Consider the following 14,020-nt stretch of genomic DNA (forward strand, 5'->3'; position numbering starts at 1 on the left):
CTGAAGGCTTGCAGCCAGTGTTTAATCGCCTCCCATCCTGCGTCTAATTCTTGCTCATTCTGCCCCAAAGCTTCATCTACCTTGTCGTGCAATTTTCTTCCCTGTGTTTCTGGCACCATTATGGTCAAAATTTGCACTCCGTCCCAGGGATGAAGTTGATATATATTTCTTAAGCGGTCCAATTGGTCCCATGTTTTTACTCCCCCTTTCTTTGGATTGGGCAATTCCTTGGACCATTTATCAATTTTCTCTGGGTCTGCCGGAGCATGAACTAAGTATTCTCCATACACCCTTCTCTTTGTTTTTTTGGTTCCGCCCTCATCCGCAGTCTCTTCTGATTTGACTACAACTCGTCTTTTTTTAAACGGGGCAAAGCGCACCCCTAATTCTTCATCATCCTCCGACACTGTATTGTCGGAGGATTTAGAAACCGTATCTATTCCTCGGTTGTGTCTTCGGGTTTGCGCTTTTAATTTATCCAAACCTGGGAATTGATCAATACATTTTCCTTTTCCTATTACTGTCTCTTGACCTAATGATTTTTTCCATTCTTTAATTTCACCTTTAAGATCTTTAACTTACGCTTCCAGCTTTTCAAGTTCAAGCTTTTTCTGTCGCAGCTGTGCACAAACAGCTTGCAATTGATCCTTTGTACTGGTCAGTTCTCGATCATGTTGGGAACGCATTATAATTTAATTCTGGTTTCGGATCTGGCCCATAACCGCTAGGGACCATCTAGTTCGCTCTTTATTTTTCATACGGGTCGTTTTTCCCCAGACCCTTTTAATCTCATCCAAGGACCATTGTCCTTTGGAGGTTCCGTACTTTTGTTCGATCTTAATACAGGTTTTAGATAAGTTGAATTGTTGCTCTATGTATTCTTTCAACTGTTCGAGAATTAAATCTAGCGAAACTTGAGGTGGTGCCTGCCCACCTTTAACAGTTGTAGGCAATTCTTTGCCCTTATCTCCTGCCGCCATTTCTTTACTGAGTTCTTTACTGGGGTCTCAAGTCGTAGGCCTGCTAGCCGATCAATAGGTCGGTGATTAATTAACTAACACACCGCCGAAGCTTAGACGTCTATGGGACCTCGAGCCGACTACCAACCGGAGGGTTCGCAAACCGGAGGCTTTCGGAATCGCGTAGAAGGAGAGGCGTTTTTAGACTTTTGTCCGAGGACTTTTTTTTAAAAAAGAGGATTCTTTACCTCAATATGTAGGTCCGATGTCCAAAATTCAGTTTCTTTCCTCAGCGATCCTGTTCGCAGCGCCAAAATTGTTAGATCTCTTAACTTCCAATGAAATACGAACTCCGATGGTAGTTTTAACTTTTTAATCTTGGCAGAGAGCAACAAACTGCTGGCTGATTGCCAGTTTCTTTGTCTTACTGAGACACATGGTCAAAATGGCTGTATTTTATACTTGGATCAATTTACAGAAAAGAATTCGCCTTCTTTGACCTTATTGGCTCAATTGAAAGTCTTTTAACGTTTTATTGGCTCGCTACCCAAGGTCCAAAAATGTCAAGTTGATTGATGAGTTAATGCAACATGCCGAACTGCATGTAGCAGCCTTGACTTGGGGGTCTGTGAATTTTCACAGTCTGTCTAAATGAGCCTGTTTGAATACTCTTATCACCTGAGGATCATAGATAGAAGACTTGTTGCATATTACAGAAAAGACAGGGCCAATTAGCTTGGGGATAGCTAGTTTGAAAGTAAGAATTGGTGAGAATATGTCTTTTACACTTTTCATGAAACGAGGAACTTAGGGAAATAACCGACATTACCATGAAAACTATTCTATTCACTCATGTACTTTATGTAAAAGATGCCAATTTGTTGGTTTGCATTCATAAGAACATAAGAAATAGGAGCAGGAGTAGGCCATTTGGCCCCTCGAGCCTGCTCTGCCATTCAATAAGATCATGGCCGATCTGATCCTGGCCTCAAGTCCATTTCCCCGCCCGCTCCCCATAACCCTTGACTCCCTTATCGTTCAAAAATCTGCCGACCTCCACCTTATATATATTCAATGACCCAGCCTCCATAGCTCTATGGGGTAGAGAGTTGTAAAGATTCACGACCCTCTGAGAGAAGAAATTCCTCCTCATTTCTGTTTTAAATGGGCAATCTCTTATTCTGAAACTATGCCCCCTAGTTCTAGATTCCCCTATGAGGGGAAACTTCCTCTCTGTATCTACCCTGTCGAGCCCCCTCAGAATCTTATACGTTTCAATAAGATCACCTCTCAGTCTTCTAAACTCCAATGAGTATAGGCCCAACCTGATCAACCTTTCTTCACTTGACAACGCCCTCATCTCAGGAATCAACCTCGTGAACCTTCTCTGAACTGCCTCCAATGCAAGTATATCCTTCCTTAAATAAAGAAACCAAAACTGTATGCAGTACTCCAGGTGTGGTCTTACCAATGCCCTGTACAATTGTAGCTGACCTTCCCTACTTTTATATTCCATCCCCCTTGCAATAAAGGCTATTAGCCTTCCTAATTACTTGCTGTCCTGCATGTTAACTTTTTGTGTTTCATGTACAAGGACCCCCAGATCCCTCTGTACCGCAGCATTTTGTAATCTCTCCCCATTTAAATAATAATTAGCTTTTTTATTTTTCCTACCAAAGTGGATATCCTCACATTTTCCCACATTATAGTCCATCTGCCGAATTTTTGCCCACTCACTTAGCCTGTCTATATCCCTTTGTAGATTAGTTGCATGCTCCTCACAGCTTGCTTTCCCACCTATCTTTGTGTCATCAGCAAATTTGGCTACCTTACACTTGGTCTCTTCGTCCAAGTCATTAATATAAATTGTAAATAGTTCAGGTCCCAGCAATGATCCCTGTGGCAACCAACTAGTTTCAGTTTGCCAACCTGAAAATGAGCCATTTATCCCAACTCTCTGTTTTCTGTTAGTTAGCTAATCCTCTATCCACGCTAATATATTACCCCCAACCCCGTGAGCTCTTATCCTGTGCAGTAACCTTTTATGTGGCACCTTATCAAATGCTTTCTGAAAATCCAAATACACCACATCCACTGGTTCCCCTTTATCCACCCTGCTCATTACATCCTCAAAGAACTTCAGCAAATTTGTCAAACATGATTCCCCTTTCATAAAACCATGCTGATTCTGCTTGACTGCATTATGATTTTCTAAATGTCCTGCTACTACTTCCTTAATGGACTCCAGCATTTTCCCAAGGACAGATGTTAGGGTAACTGGTTTATAGTTTCCTGCATTCTGTTTCCCTCCTTTCTTAAATAGGAGCGCTACATTTGCGGTTTTCCGATCCGCTGGGACCACTCCAGAATCCAGGAACTTTTGGTGGATTCCAACCAATGCATCCATTATCTCTGCAGCCACTTCTTTTAAGACCCTAGGATGTAGGTCTTCAGGTCTAGGGGAATTGTCCACCTTTAGTCCCATTAATTTGCCTAGTACTTTTTCTCTAGTGTTAGTGATTGTTTTAAGTCCTCCCCCCCCCCCCCGCTAATAGCCCCTTGATGATCAATTATTGGGATGCTTTTAGTGTCTTCTACCGTGAAGACCGATACAAAATATTTGTTCAAAATCTTCGCCATTTCCCTGTTTCCCATTATTAATTCTCCAGTCTCATCCTCTAAGGGATTATTTACTTCAGCTCCTCACTTCCTTTTTATATACCCATGGAAGCTCTTACTGTCTGTTTTTATATTTCTTGCTGGTTTACTCTCATAAGCTATCTTCTCACTCTTCATCATTTTTTTAGTTGTCCTTTGATGGTTTCTAAAAATTTTCCAATCCTCTGGCCTTCCACTGTTCTTCGCAACATTGTATGCCTTTGTTTTCAATTTGATATCATCTTTTACTTCTTTAGTTAGCCACGGATGGTTCAACCTTCTCTTAGAGAGTCTTTTTTTCTCACTGGAATATATCTTTGCTGAGAGTTATGAAATAGCTTCTTAAATGTTTTCCACTGCTTTACTACAGTCTTACCCTTTAATATATTTTCCCAGTCCACTTTAACCAACTTGCCTTCATACCTTTGTAATTACCTTTACTTAAGTTCAGGACACTAGCTTGAGACCTAATTTTCTCACTCTCAAACTGAATTGGAAATTCTACCATGCTATGATCACTCTTCCCAAGAGGATCCTTCACTATGAGATCATTAATTAATCCAGACTTGTTACACGTTACAGCTGGAGTACTGCATGCAGCTCTGGTCACCGCATTACAGGACGGACGTGATTGCATTGGAGAGGGTACAGAGGAGATTTATGAGGATGTTGCCGGGAGTGGAGAATCTAAGCTATGAGGACAGATTAGACAGGCTGGATTTGTTTTCATTGGAACAGAGGAGGCTGAGGGGAGACCTCATTGAGGTGTATAAAATTATGAGGGGCCTAGATATAGTGGATAGAAAGGGTCTATTTCCCTTAGCAGAGGAGTCAACAATCAGGGGGGGGGGGTATAAATTTAAAGTAATAGGTAGAAGGTTTAGAGGGGATTTGAGGGGAAATTTCTTCACGCAGAGGTTTGTGGAGGTCTGGAACTCACTGCCTGAAAGGGTGGTAGAGGCAGAAACCCTCACTACATTTAAAAAGTACTTTGATGTGCACCCGAAGTGCTGTAGCCTGCAGGGTTACGGACCTAGAGCTGGAAAGTGGGATTAGGCTGGATAGCCTATTGTTGGCCAGCACAATGACATTGACACAATGGGCCGAAATGGCCTCCTCCCATGCTGTAAACTTCTATGATTCTATGATGGCACCGTTATCTAAATGGTACCGTTTGAAAGGGGACACCATGGGGTGTACATTCACAAATCTTTGAAAGTGGCAGGACAAGTTGAGAAGGTTGTTAAAAAAAAGCATATGGGATCCTTGGCTTTATTAATAGAGGTATATAGTACAAAAGCGAGAAGTTATGCTAATCCTTTATAAAATATTAGTTTGGCCTTAGCTGGAGTATTGTGTTCAATTGTGGGCACCACACTTTAGGAAGGATGTCAAGGCCTTAGAGAGGGTGCATAAGAGATTCATGAGAATACTACCAGGTATTGGAGCAGAGAAGGTTAAGTGGAGATTTGATAGAGGTGTTCAAAATCATGAATGGTTTTGATAGAGCAAATAAGAAGGAACTGTTTCCAGTGGCAGAAGGGCTGGGGACCAAAATTCAAGGTCCGGATTCGGCCTGTTACTGCCGTTTTGCGGCGGCTGTGCGGTAGAATCAAGTGGCCGCTGCGTTGCAGTCCATTGGCCGCCACGACCCAAATTCAGCTCGGGATTTTTCGTCCTGTCCCCACTTCTGCCCGCTGGTGCCGACCGCCTCAAGCGCGTCATAAGAACATAAGAATTAGGAACAGGAGTAGGCCATCTAGCCCCTCGAGCCTGCTCCACCATTCAACAAGATTATGGCTGATCTGGCCGTGGACTCAGCTCCACTTACCCGCCCGCTCCCCGTAACCCTTAATTCCCTTATTGGTTAAAAAATCTATCTATCTGTGACTTGAATACATTCAATGAGCTAGCCTCAACTGCTTCCTTGGGCAGAGAATTCCACAGATTCACAACCCTCTGGGAGAAGAAATTCCTTCTCAACTCGGTTTTAAATTGGCTCCCCCGTATTTTGAGGCTGTGCCCCCTAGTTCTAGTCTCCCCGACCAGTGGAGACCAGCGTTTTTAAGTTGCTGCAATGTATTTTAATGTGTTTCGAACTGGTTGTATGTTTCACTTTGCAGCCTCAGCCCACATTGTGTCCCTAGTTACCGTGGCAACCCGATCTTTTTGGCGCAGATCAAGGTTCCAGCCCCAAAACTAAAGGACAGGTTAGGCTGCGACAAAATGAAGAAATCAAATGGGGAAACGTAGAAATTTTTTTTGCCGTACTTGGGCCCCAACAAGGCGTAACTCAACAAGTACGCCAAAAAAAAACCTTTGGGGAAAATTGAATCCAAAGAGACCTGGGTAGCTTCGGGAAACAAGAATTTCCCTTAACCGGCTGGTAGTTCAAGAGTTAAACAACCTCTCCTTGTCGCCTGTAACAGTTATTAAAACTAAATGCATATTTTTTTAATTAATAGATGCACTGTATAGTGGAAAACAGATTCTTGATTCCAGGTTCTTTAGAATTCTCCCAAAATTTTAAATTCTAGTTATTGTATCTGTGACAAAAATTCTATTAGCATGGCAAACAATGAAAAGACAGGATGCCAATTTAGTACAAAAACAGTTAGCTGTAGCAATCCACTACAGTGAGCACACTACCTCACTCCAGCATGCAGGGTAATCCACTGACATTACTGCATAGCATAGTTCATGGTAATTTGGAAAAAGAGATTAAAACTGACGCTGGAAAACATCTGTTTCACATATCAGTATTATAGTTAGTCACCATGATAAAGTTAAATCAGACCTTAATCCTCAAAATGAAAAGGTTGTGACCACAAAGCACGCAAAGTATATATTTGGGTCTAGAACAAAATTCATTTGAAGATAAATTGCGTGGTTTAAAAAAAATCTATAAGCTCAGCACTTGGGAGAAATAAATATTAATGTATTTTCTATTATTGCAGACAAAAAATCTTGCTGGAAAAGTAAAGGTGTGTGAACGACGCACGCCATTATTAATGTGCAAATCAGCCAGCAAATTCAGGGGATTAAGAGAATGCTGTGAGTTGTGAATCTCCAGAACTTGCTGGTCGATTTACGCTGCTCTGACATGTGCTTCACTGAAATGGCATCTTGCCCATAGCCTCCCCATCATTTTTAAGAACTTGCTGGATCTGCACATTAATTGTCCATTAAACTTGTCCCAGAAAGTTAAGTCTGGAAATTAACAGCATAAGTGTCTTTTTAACAATGTGATGATTGTTAATGCACTGTCAATCAACCTCTCTGGTGCAGAAATTTAACAATTTAAACTGTTGCATCTCCTTTCTTCAGGTAGTAATTTTGTTTTGTTATCATTCATTCATGGGATGTGGGCCAGCTTTTATTGCCCATCCCTCATTGCCCTTCAGAAGGTGGTGGTGAACTGCCTTCTTACCCGCTGCAGTCCATGTGATGAATGTACTCCCACAGTGCTGTTAGGGAGAGTTTTCCAGCATTTTGACCCAGCGACGATGAAGGAACGGCGAGATATTTCCAAGTTAGGATGGTGTGTTTCTTGTAGGGGAACTTGGAGGTGGTGGTGTTTCCATGCGCTTGCTACCCTTGTCCTTCTGGGGGGTAGAGGTTGTGGGTTTGGGAGGTGCTGTCGAAGAAGCCTTGGCAAGTTGCTGTAGTGTATCTTGTAGATGGTTCACACTGCAGCCATGGTACGCCGGTGGTGGAGGGAGTGAATGTTTAAGGTGCTGGATGGGGTGCCAATCAAGCAGGAAGCTTTCTCCTGGATGGTGTCGAATGTGTTGTTGGAGCTGCACTCATCCAGGCAAGTGGAGAGTATTCCATCACACTCCTGACTAACGTTCCCTGTAAGCTGCACAGCCTGGACTGGCTTTTCAAAACTGAGATTTCGCATGTGCGAAATTTTGAATGGGCCGCGCAGCCTGTTAAAGGAACAGCGCACCCAAAAATGGGTGCCATGTCCAGGTTTTACTGCATGAAGGCACGGACTGCTTCATTATCTGAGGAGTTGCGAATGGAACTGAATACTGTGCAATCATCAGCAAACATCCCCATTTCTAACCGTATGATCAAAGGAAGGTCATTGATGAAGGAGATGAAGATGGTTGGGTCTAGGACACTACATTGAGGAACTCCTGCAGCGATGTCCCGTGGTACAATGGCAACACAGATGGGCAATTTATTAACATATATATAAAAAAAATGACCAGTGCAACATTGCATCGGTAAGGTCACCCTTGAGATTGAATAAATGGAGGAAATTTAGGGTAGCTTTGTAATTCTGCTGTTTCTATCCTTGGGTTACCAATCTGGCATTCCAAGTACTGACTGTGGGAACATAGTTTATATTATTCTCTTGTCAAGCAAAGTGATACTTTCATCAAAAATAGGAACATCTAGGCTATGATCTTTTAGCTACAAATCCTCTTCAGGACGTTAGGGGGAACCTGTCAGAAAATATTAGGATCCATTTATTACTAAGGGATAGCTTTCTGGTACACGACCACTGCTGCTGCCAAATTGTGAATAGCTTTAGATAAGATGATCAGAATTCCAATCTCCTGCCTGCATAAGCCTCAAACATCTTTCTATCATATGCCTGATACAGTATAGAATCCGAACCTTACAACCATTACAAAAAAGTAGCTTGAGAGTTTAGATGAAGTCAAGCGTGAGAAGAAAACTCTAGGAATTTAGTTATCAGTTATTCTCTGGAAGCACATATACAGAGGTGTTCCAGTAACATACAGGCTTAGTCTTTATGAAAACTGGAAGCAATAAGTTCTGACTCAGTAACGGCATTGTATTATTCAAAATGAGGTGATGCTGCCTATGTGAGTGATAACGCAGTGCAGGATTGCCTACTGCATGGTCAGATTCTTGCTTTCAGTGGGAATATTCTGTGCTTTACCTATGCTATCAGGATTGTTCTGCTAAACTCCACCTTGGGAATACACCAGAGACTCTATTTTATGCACTGTCATTTCTGTGATGAATTCAAATTAGTTGCTTCTTGGAAATATATATATATATATATGTATGAGAAGGTTGTGGGTTCAAGACCCATTCCAGAGACTTGAGCACAAAAATATAGGCTGACACTCCAGTGTAGTACTGAGGGAGCACTGCACTGTCGGTGGAGCCGTCTTTCGGATGAGACGTTAAATCGAGGCCCCGTCTGCTCTCTCAGGTGGACGTAAAATATCCCATGGCACTATTTCGAAGACGAGCAGGGGAGTTATGCCTGGTGTCCTGTCCAATATTTATCCCTCAATTAACATAACAAAAAACAGATTATTTGGCCATTATCACATTACTGTTTGTGGGAGCTTGCTGTGTGCAGATTGGCTGCCGCGTTTCCTACATTACAACAGTGAATGCACTTCAAAAGCAATCAATTGACTGTAAAGTGCTTTGGGACATCCGATAGTCATTAAAGGCACTATATAAATGTAAGCCTTCCTTTTTTACAGTTTATATCTTACATTATGAAAAATTAATCACCTTTAGATCAAATATGTACAAATAAATTGTTTGACAAATCTTTCAGAGCAATGCCAGCAGTACTGAAAGAATTAAAAATATAATCTTCACCCATGTTAATATTCATTTTCCATACTGTGCGACTTATTCTTTCCTAAAATGTTGTCCATTGAAATGCATGTTTATCCAATGAATTAGTTCAGTAATTGTACCTGGTTTCTCACAGTGTGCAAGGCCTTGTCCCTAGCATCATACTTCAAACACTGTCGAATCCAGCTGTGGATAGTCCAATCTCTTAAATACCAGCAGTTTGGACTATGTCGAAACCTAAAATTTAAAAGGAGGTGAAGACAAAGTAAATTTCATAGCTTTAATATTTTAATAAAAACATATGCTTCGGACAAACACAACTTCGGACTAACATTGGATCAGATGTAGAATCCAAACCAAAGTGAGGGTCACAAGTTTCTGTTGCATTTGAGAATCAAACATGGTTAACTGTAATAAAAACAGAAAGTGATGGAAATAGACACGGGGGAAAAATTGCGTAGTGCTCCGTTTGGGGCGATAACTCTTGCGGTAGCACAAAAGTATCGCTGGGCGCTACACGAGGGACTCCGACGCGAGCTTCCACTTGAGCGCTTCAAGAAGAAAGTGCAGCGTTAAATCAAGTGCTACCACTTCCCTTGAAGCACTGAAGCCGACAGGAAGGACGGTAGCAGTGCAGCACTGCACAACGTCAAGGGCAGCGCTGCCGGGATCGGAGGCTCCTTCCCTCCCTTAAAGGGAAAGGTCATCGCTGCAGTCTCTGCAATGAAAAGAGGTGCCTTGTCACCGATGGCAGTCATTAACCACCGCTATCATCCCCAAGCACTCTAGCAGAGTGTAGGGCTGATCGATCGCGGCCCAAACCTTTTTAGAAAAATGAACGTTAAACATGACAGCAACTTTTTACCACCCGCAACCATCATCTCCTTTAAACAGCACTCCTGAAGCGCCCGGCCTCCTGAACAACGCCTCCTGCAGCTGTCGGTGTTGTCGTCCGGTGATGCTGCATGAGGCGGAACTGAAGTTCGGGTCCAGCGTGCTATCAGGGCGATGCGCAACACAATCTCCGGGCGCAGGAGTGGCGCTAGGGGTTACCGCCACTATCAGCCCCAAGCACTCTAGCAGAGTGCAGGGCTGACTGATCGCGGCCCAAACCTTTTTAGGACGTTTGCAGGCATCGGTGCTCTCGCTATGCCAGGTCGCAAAGCCAGTAGCGCCCCATTATCATCCCCCCCGCCCCCCGGAGGTGCTAACGGGAGGAGCAAAGGAGGCAAATTTCTAACCCTTATAGATGCTGACTGATTCCCATCTTTCGGCAATTTCTTTATTTGGATAGTTTTCGGAAGATAGAATGTTTTAGAAACCATTTCATCATTTAAAGGAAAAGGGGATAAACATTTGAAAGGAGGAAAATATGAGGCTATGGAGAGCGAGTGGGATTCGCTTTGAATTGCTTAGCAAGAGTCAGCACAGACATGATGGGCTGAAAAGCCTCCTAACATGCTGTAAACTTCAATGGTCCTATCAAAAAAGGACCAATGGCAAGAAATGTACATTACAAATCATGACTTTTAAATAAGTTGCTTGTTGCCATCTGTGATATATAAATCAATCGCAATGTAAAACAAACACATTTTAATACAACCTGGGATTGAGAACATTAGACCAGTCGAGTACACCTACGCCTGGAATTTCTATAGGAGTTCGTTCAATCTCCTGCCATAACTTCAGTTGAAGATTGGTAGAATTTCCCGGAGAAGCGGCAAAAATGGTTAAAAACGGCCATTCACCAAGGGTTCTGCCAATCTTCAGCCCAAGTTATGGCGGGAGATTGGAAGAACCTTGCAGAATCCTCCCCTCGGCATTTAAATGCGGATACAAAATTTGCCGCAAAGTGAGGTGCCAAATTTTTGCTGTATTTGAGATCAAAACAGGGATACTTAGGGCTGCTGGACCAAGACAGACCAAGTTAGTCTTCTACACAAGTTTATACACAACTACAAATACAAAAAGCATGACTTCAAGTAGAAGTGGTTTGTAACATAAATGCAGCACAAGGTATCGCCTCAGTTTCATTCACACATAGTTTAATTCTTAATTTATACTATACAAATAGTGAAAAGTTTTAGGTAGCAATTGTTTAGAGACAAGTATAAAGACTGTGCCTGCTGAGTTGATTATAGACAGAAAAACACTAATAAAATATCTCTCAAATATTAATGTAACTTTACACTGCTGAAAAATTCTAATATTTACATACAAAGACTGCCATTTTAGATAGACCTGTAATATTATAAAATATACAAGAGCAAAATGCAAATCTTAGGTTGGATTAAAAAAACCTCATAGCATTTCAAAATGGCTCACAGGCATTTTAGTCTTAACCTCTGGAACAGGTGTTAATTATCTTATTAACATCCACATATAAATATGAAAGGAAATCACTGACCAGCAAATAGTCTTTTAAGCTATTGCACAAATAATGCCTAACTTTGTACATGAATATTATAATTTATCACCTCTTAAAGATGCACTTAGTAGCGACTGTGTAAAGGTAGATTAATATGAGTGATATACTAGTATTCATTTTTATGTCTAAATCAACTCAGCAGGTGTGATCTTTATTCCGAGCATTCAACCTGCCCATGGCTATAAGAGGCAGCAGTCTTTCTATTGCTCTCTCATGCATGGAAATTACATTTGCCACAAGAGATACTGCTGCTCCAGAGATGCTCGTGAAAACCACTGTGTCACAACAAAGATGTTAGCTGGTGATTTGGGACGGAAACATATCATCAACCTCTTTAGCTATAACAGTTCTATACAGACTCCACTTTGTGCAAATCTTATGCCCAACTGTCATATTGTTTCTAATAGTGACACAATTGGACACCCACGGTAATGCTGTCTTCTTACATCACTTTTGAATGGAGATAAGCAGAGTATTCTCAATTGTACAAATGTGGAGATACTTACCTCCCTCTAATTGCTGGTGACATTTTTAGTTATTAATAGTCATGTCTTCTTTAGTCATTAAGTCACAAGCTGTCCTGCATCGATCAACTAGTCAGCTTCAGATAACCCTGAAATCGAATGCCTTAAAACATAGCGTGGTCTTAATTGGACAAGCAATGCAAAGCTTACTAGTGCCATGTGCTGGCGAACTGCATGGGTTTAATCAGTTAGCAATATGCCTAGCTACACAGTGGGGTCCCTAAGCCAAACTACATCTAAGTTATCTGGGCTTAGGTGAGTTCCCATAGGAGAGGGCCTACAATCCAAGTCAGGCAAACAAAAACAACTTTTTTGATTTGTCAGTAATCTTCTTAGGCAATCCCCCGGAGTCGTGGATGACTTGCTTCCACATTAATATGAGTTCTAAGGTGACTAATGAGTCCTATGCAGGATCTACAGACTATGTCACAGGTGGGGCAGGTGGTGGTTGAAGGGACGGGTGGATGGGGTGCTTGGTTTGTTGTACGCTCCTTCCGCTGTTTGTGCTTGGCTTCCGTGTGATTTCGACGAGGAGACTCGAAGTGTTCGGCGCCTTCTCAAAAGCTTCTAATCCATTTTGAGCGGTCTTGGGCCAGGGATTCCCAAGAGTCAGTGGGGATGTCACATTTTTTCAAGGATGCTTTGAGGGTGTCCTTGAAACGTTTTCTCTGCCCTTCTGGGACTCAATTGCCATGACGGAGCTCGGAGTAGAGTGCTTGTTTCGGGAGTCTTGTATCAGGCATGCGGACAATGTAGCCCGTCCATTGGAGCTGACTGCGTGTGAGCAATGACTCGATGCTGGGGATGTTGGCCTGAGAGAGAACATTGACGTTGGTATGCCTATCCTGCAAATGGATTTGCAGTTTGGAGATGATTGAGCATGGTGGGTTTCTGTGTATGAGAGACACTGGCTGGCATAAATTAAAAATAGTCATTTCAATTAGAATGGCAACGCAGTAGATTGCCTGATGTTCAAAAGAGTTGTTTAACGAAGCAGCATGCACTGGTCTTCCATCTCCGAAACCAGTGTACAAATCCAATCCAGGCTGATGGGACGAAAGGTTCCTTAGTCTGCTGGCCGTAAGAGTCTTATTTGAAAATCAGCTTGGGCAGTTTTAATCCAGTTCTAGCACAAAACTGTCTAATTCAGCACAAATTGACAATTTCACTCAGCAAGGCCACAGGATAGCTGAGAAATAGAAAAAAAATGTAACACTGGAGCTTTTCTGAGGTTGGGGCTGAAGCACATTGTTGGGGCAGAGTACAAGAAGCTGTATTCTGCATCTGTTTGTGCTGTACCAGACATTGCCCCTTTTAACATCCTTCACCGTGATGAGCAAAACTCTATTAAACCAATCAGTTCTCACTACTGATACCAAAATTCATATTTCTGGGAAACCGACAGTGCTATGCATGTTGGTGTTGGTGTATAGCATAAGATTGCGCAATGTCAACCTGAAATGATAAAGCATTAAATACTGTAACTGGTAAACATTAATTTGATGGCTGGGGATTGGCGGGGGGAGGGTGGGGGGGAGGTGGTAGAATGCTCTTAAACACACAATGGCAGCAATATTACCTCTACGGTATGGATATTTTTCCATAAAAATGCCAGCTTGGGACAAATGCAGAGACTTCCAACTCAAACACCAATTCACAGCAGACTGGGTCACTTGATGTCAAAAGCCTAGAGCGAATTTGTACCAGCTGTCAGGTTCATGACTGGTTCCTCTGTAAGGATGAATGCACTTTCCACCACATTTACTGGGTTATTTAAAAGGTCATGATTTTTTTTCTTGCTCCTGGCTTTCCAGTAAACTATGGCTCTAGGCTGTTTGCAGCTTTTACATGAGATATAAACAAGTGTA

General features: G+C 42.2%; 1 protein-coding gene across 1 annotated transcript in view; it reads right to left on the reverse strand.

Moving 5' to 3' along the window:
- mrps27 (mitochondrial ribosomal protein S27) overlaps nucleotides 1-14,020 on the reverse strand; it is a 109,164-nt gene that overhangs the window by 46,973 nt on the left and 48,171 nt on the right. The window contains exon 5 of the mRNA XM_070885922.1: nucleotides 9,323-9,437. Within this exon, the coding sequence (XP_070742023.1) occupies nucleotides 9,323-9,437 (115 nt within the window). The remainder of the gene's footprint in view (nucleotides 1-9,322; nucleotides 9,438-14,020) is intronic.

This window comes from Pristiophorus japonicus, chromosome 1 (genome assembly GCF_044704955.1).
Source record: "Pristiophorus japonicus isolate sPriJap1 chromosome 1, sPriJap1.hap1, whole genome shotgun sequence".
Taxonomy (NCBI): domain Eukaryota; kingdom Metazoa; phylum Chordata; class Chondrichthyes; family Pristiophoridae; genus Pristiophorus; species Pristiophorus japonicus.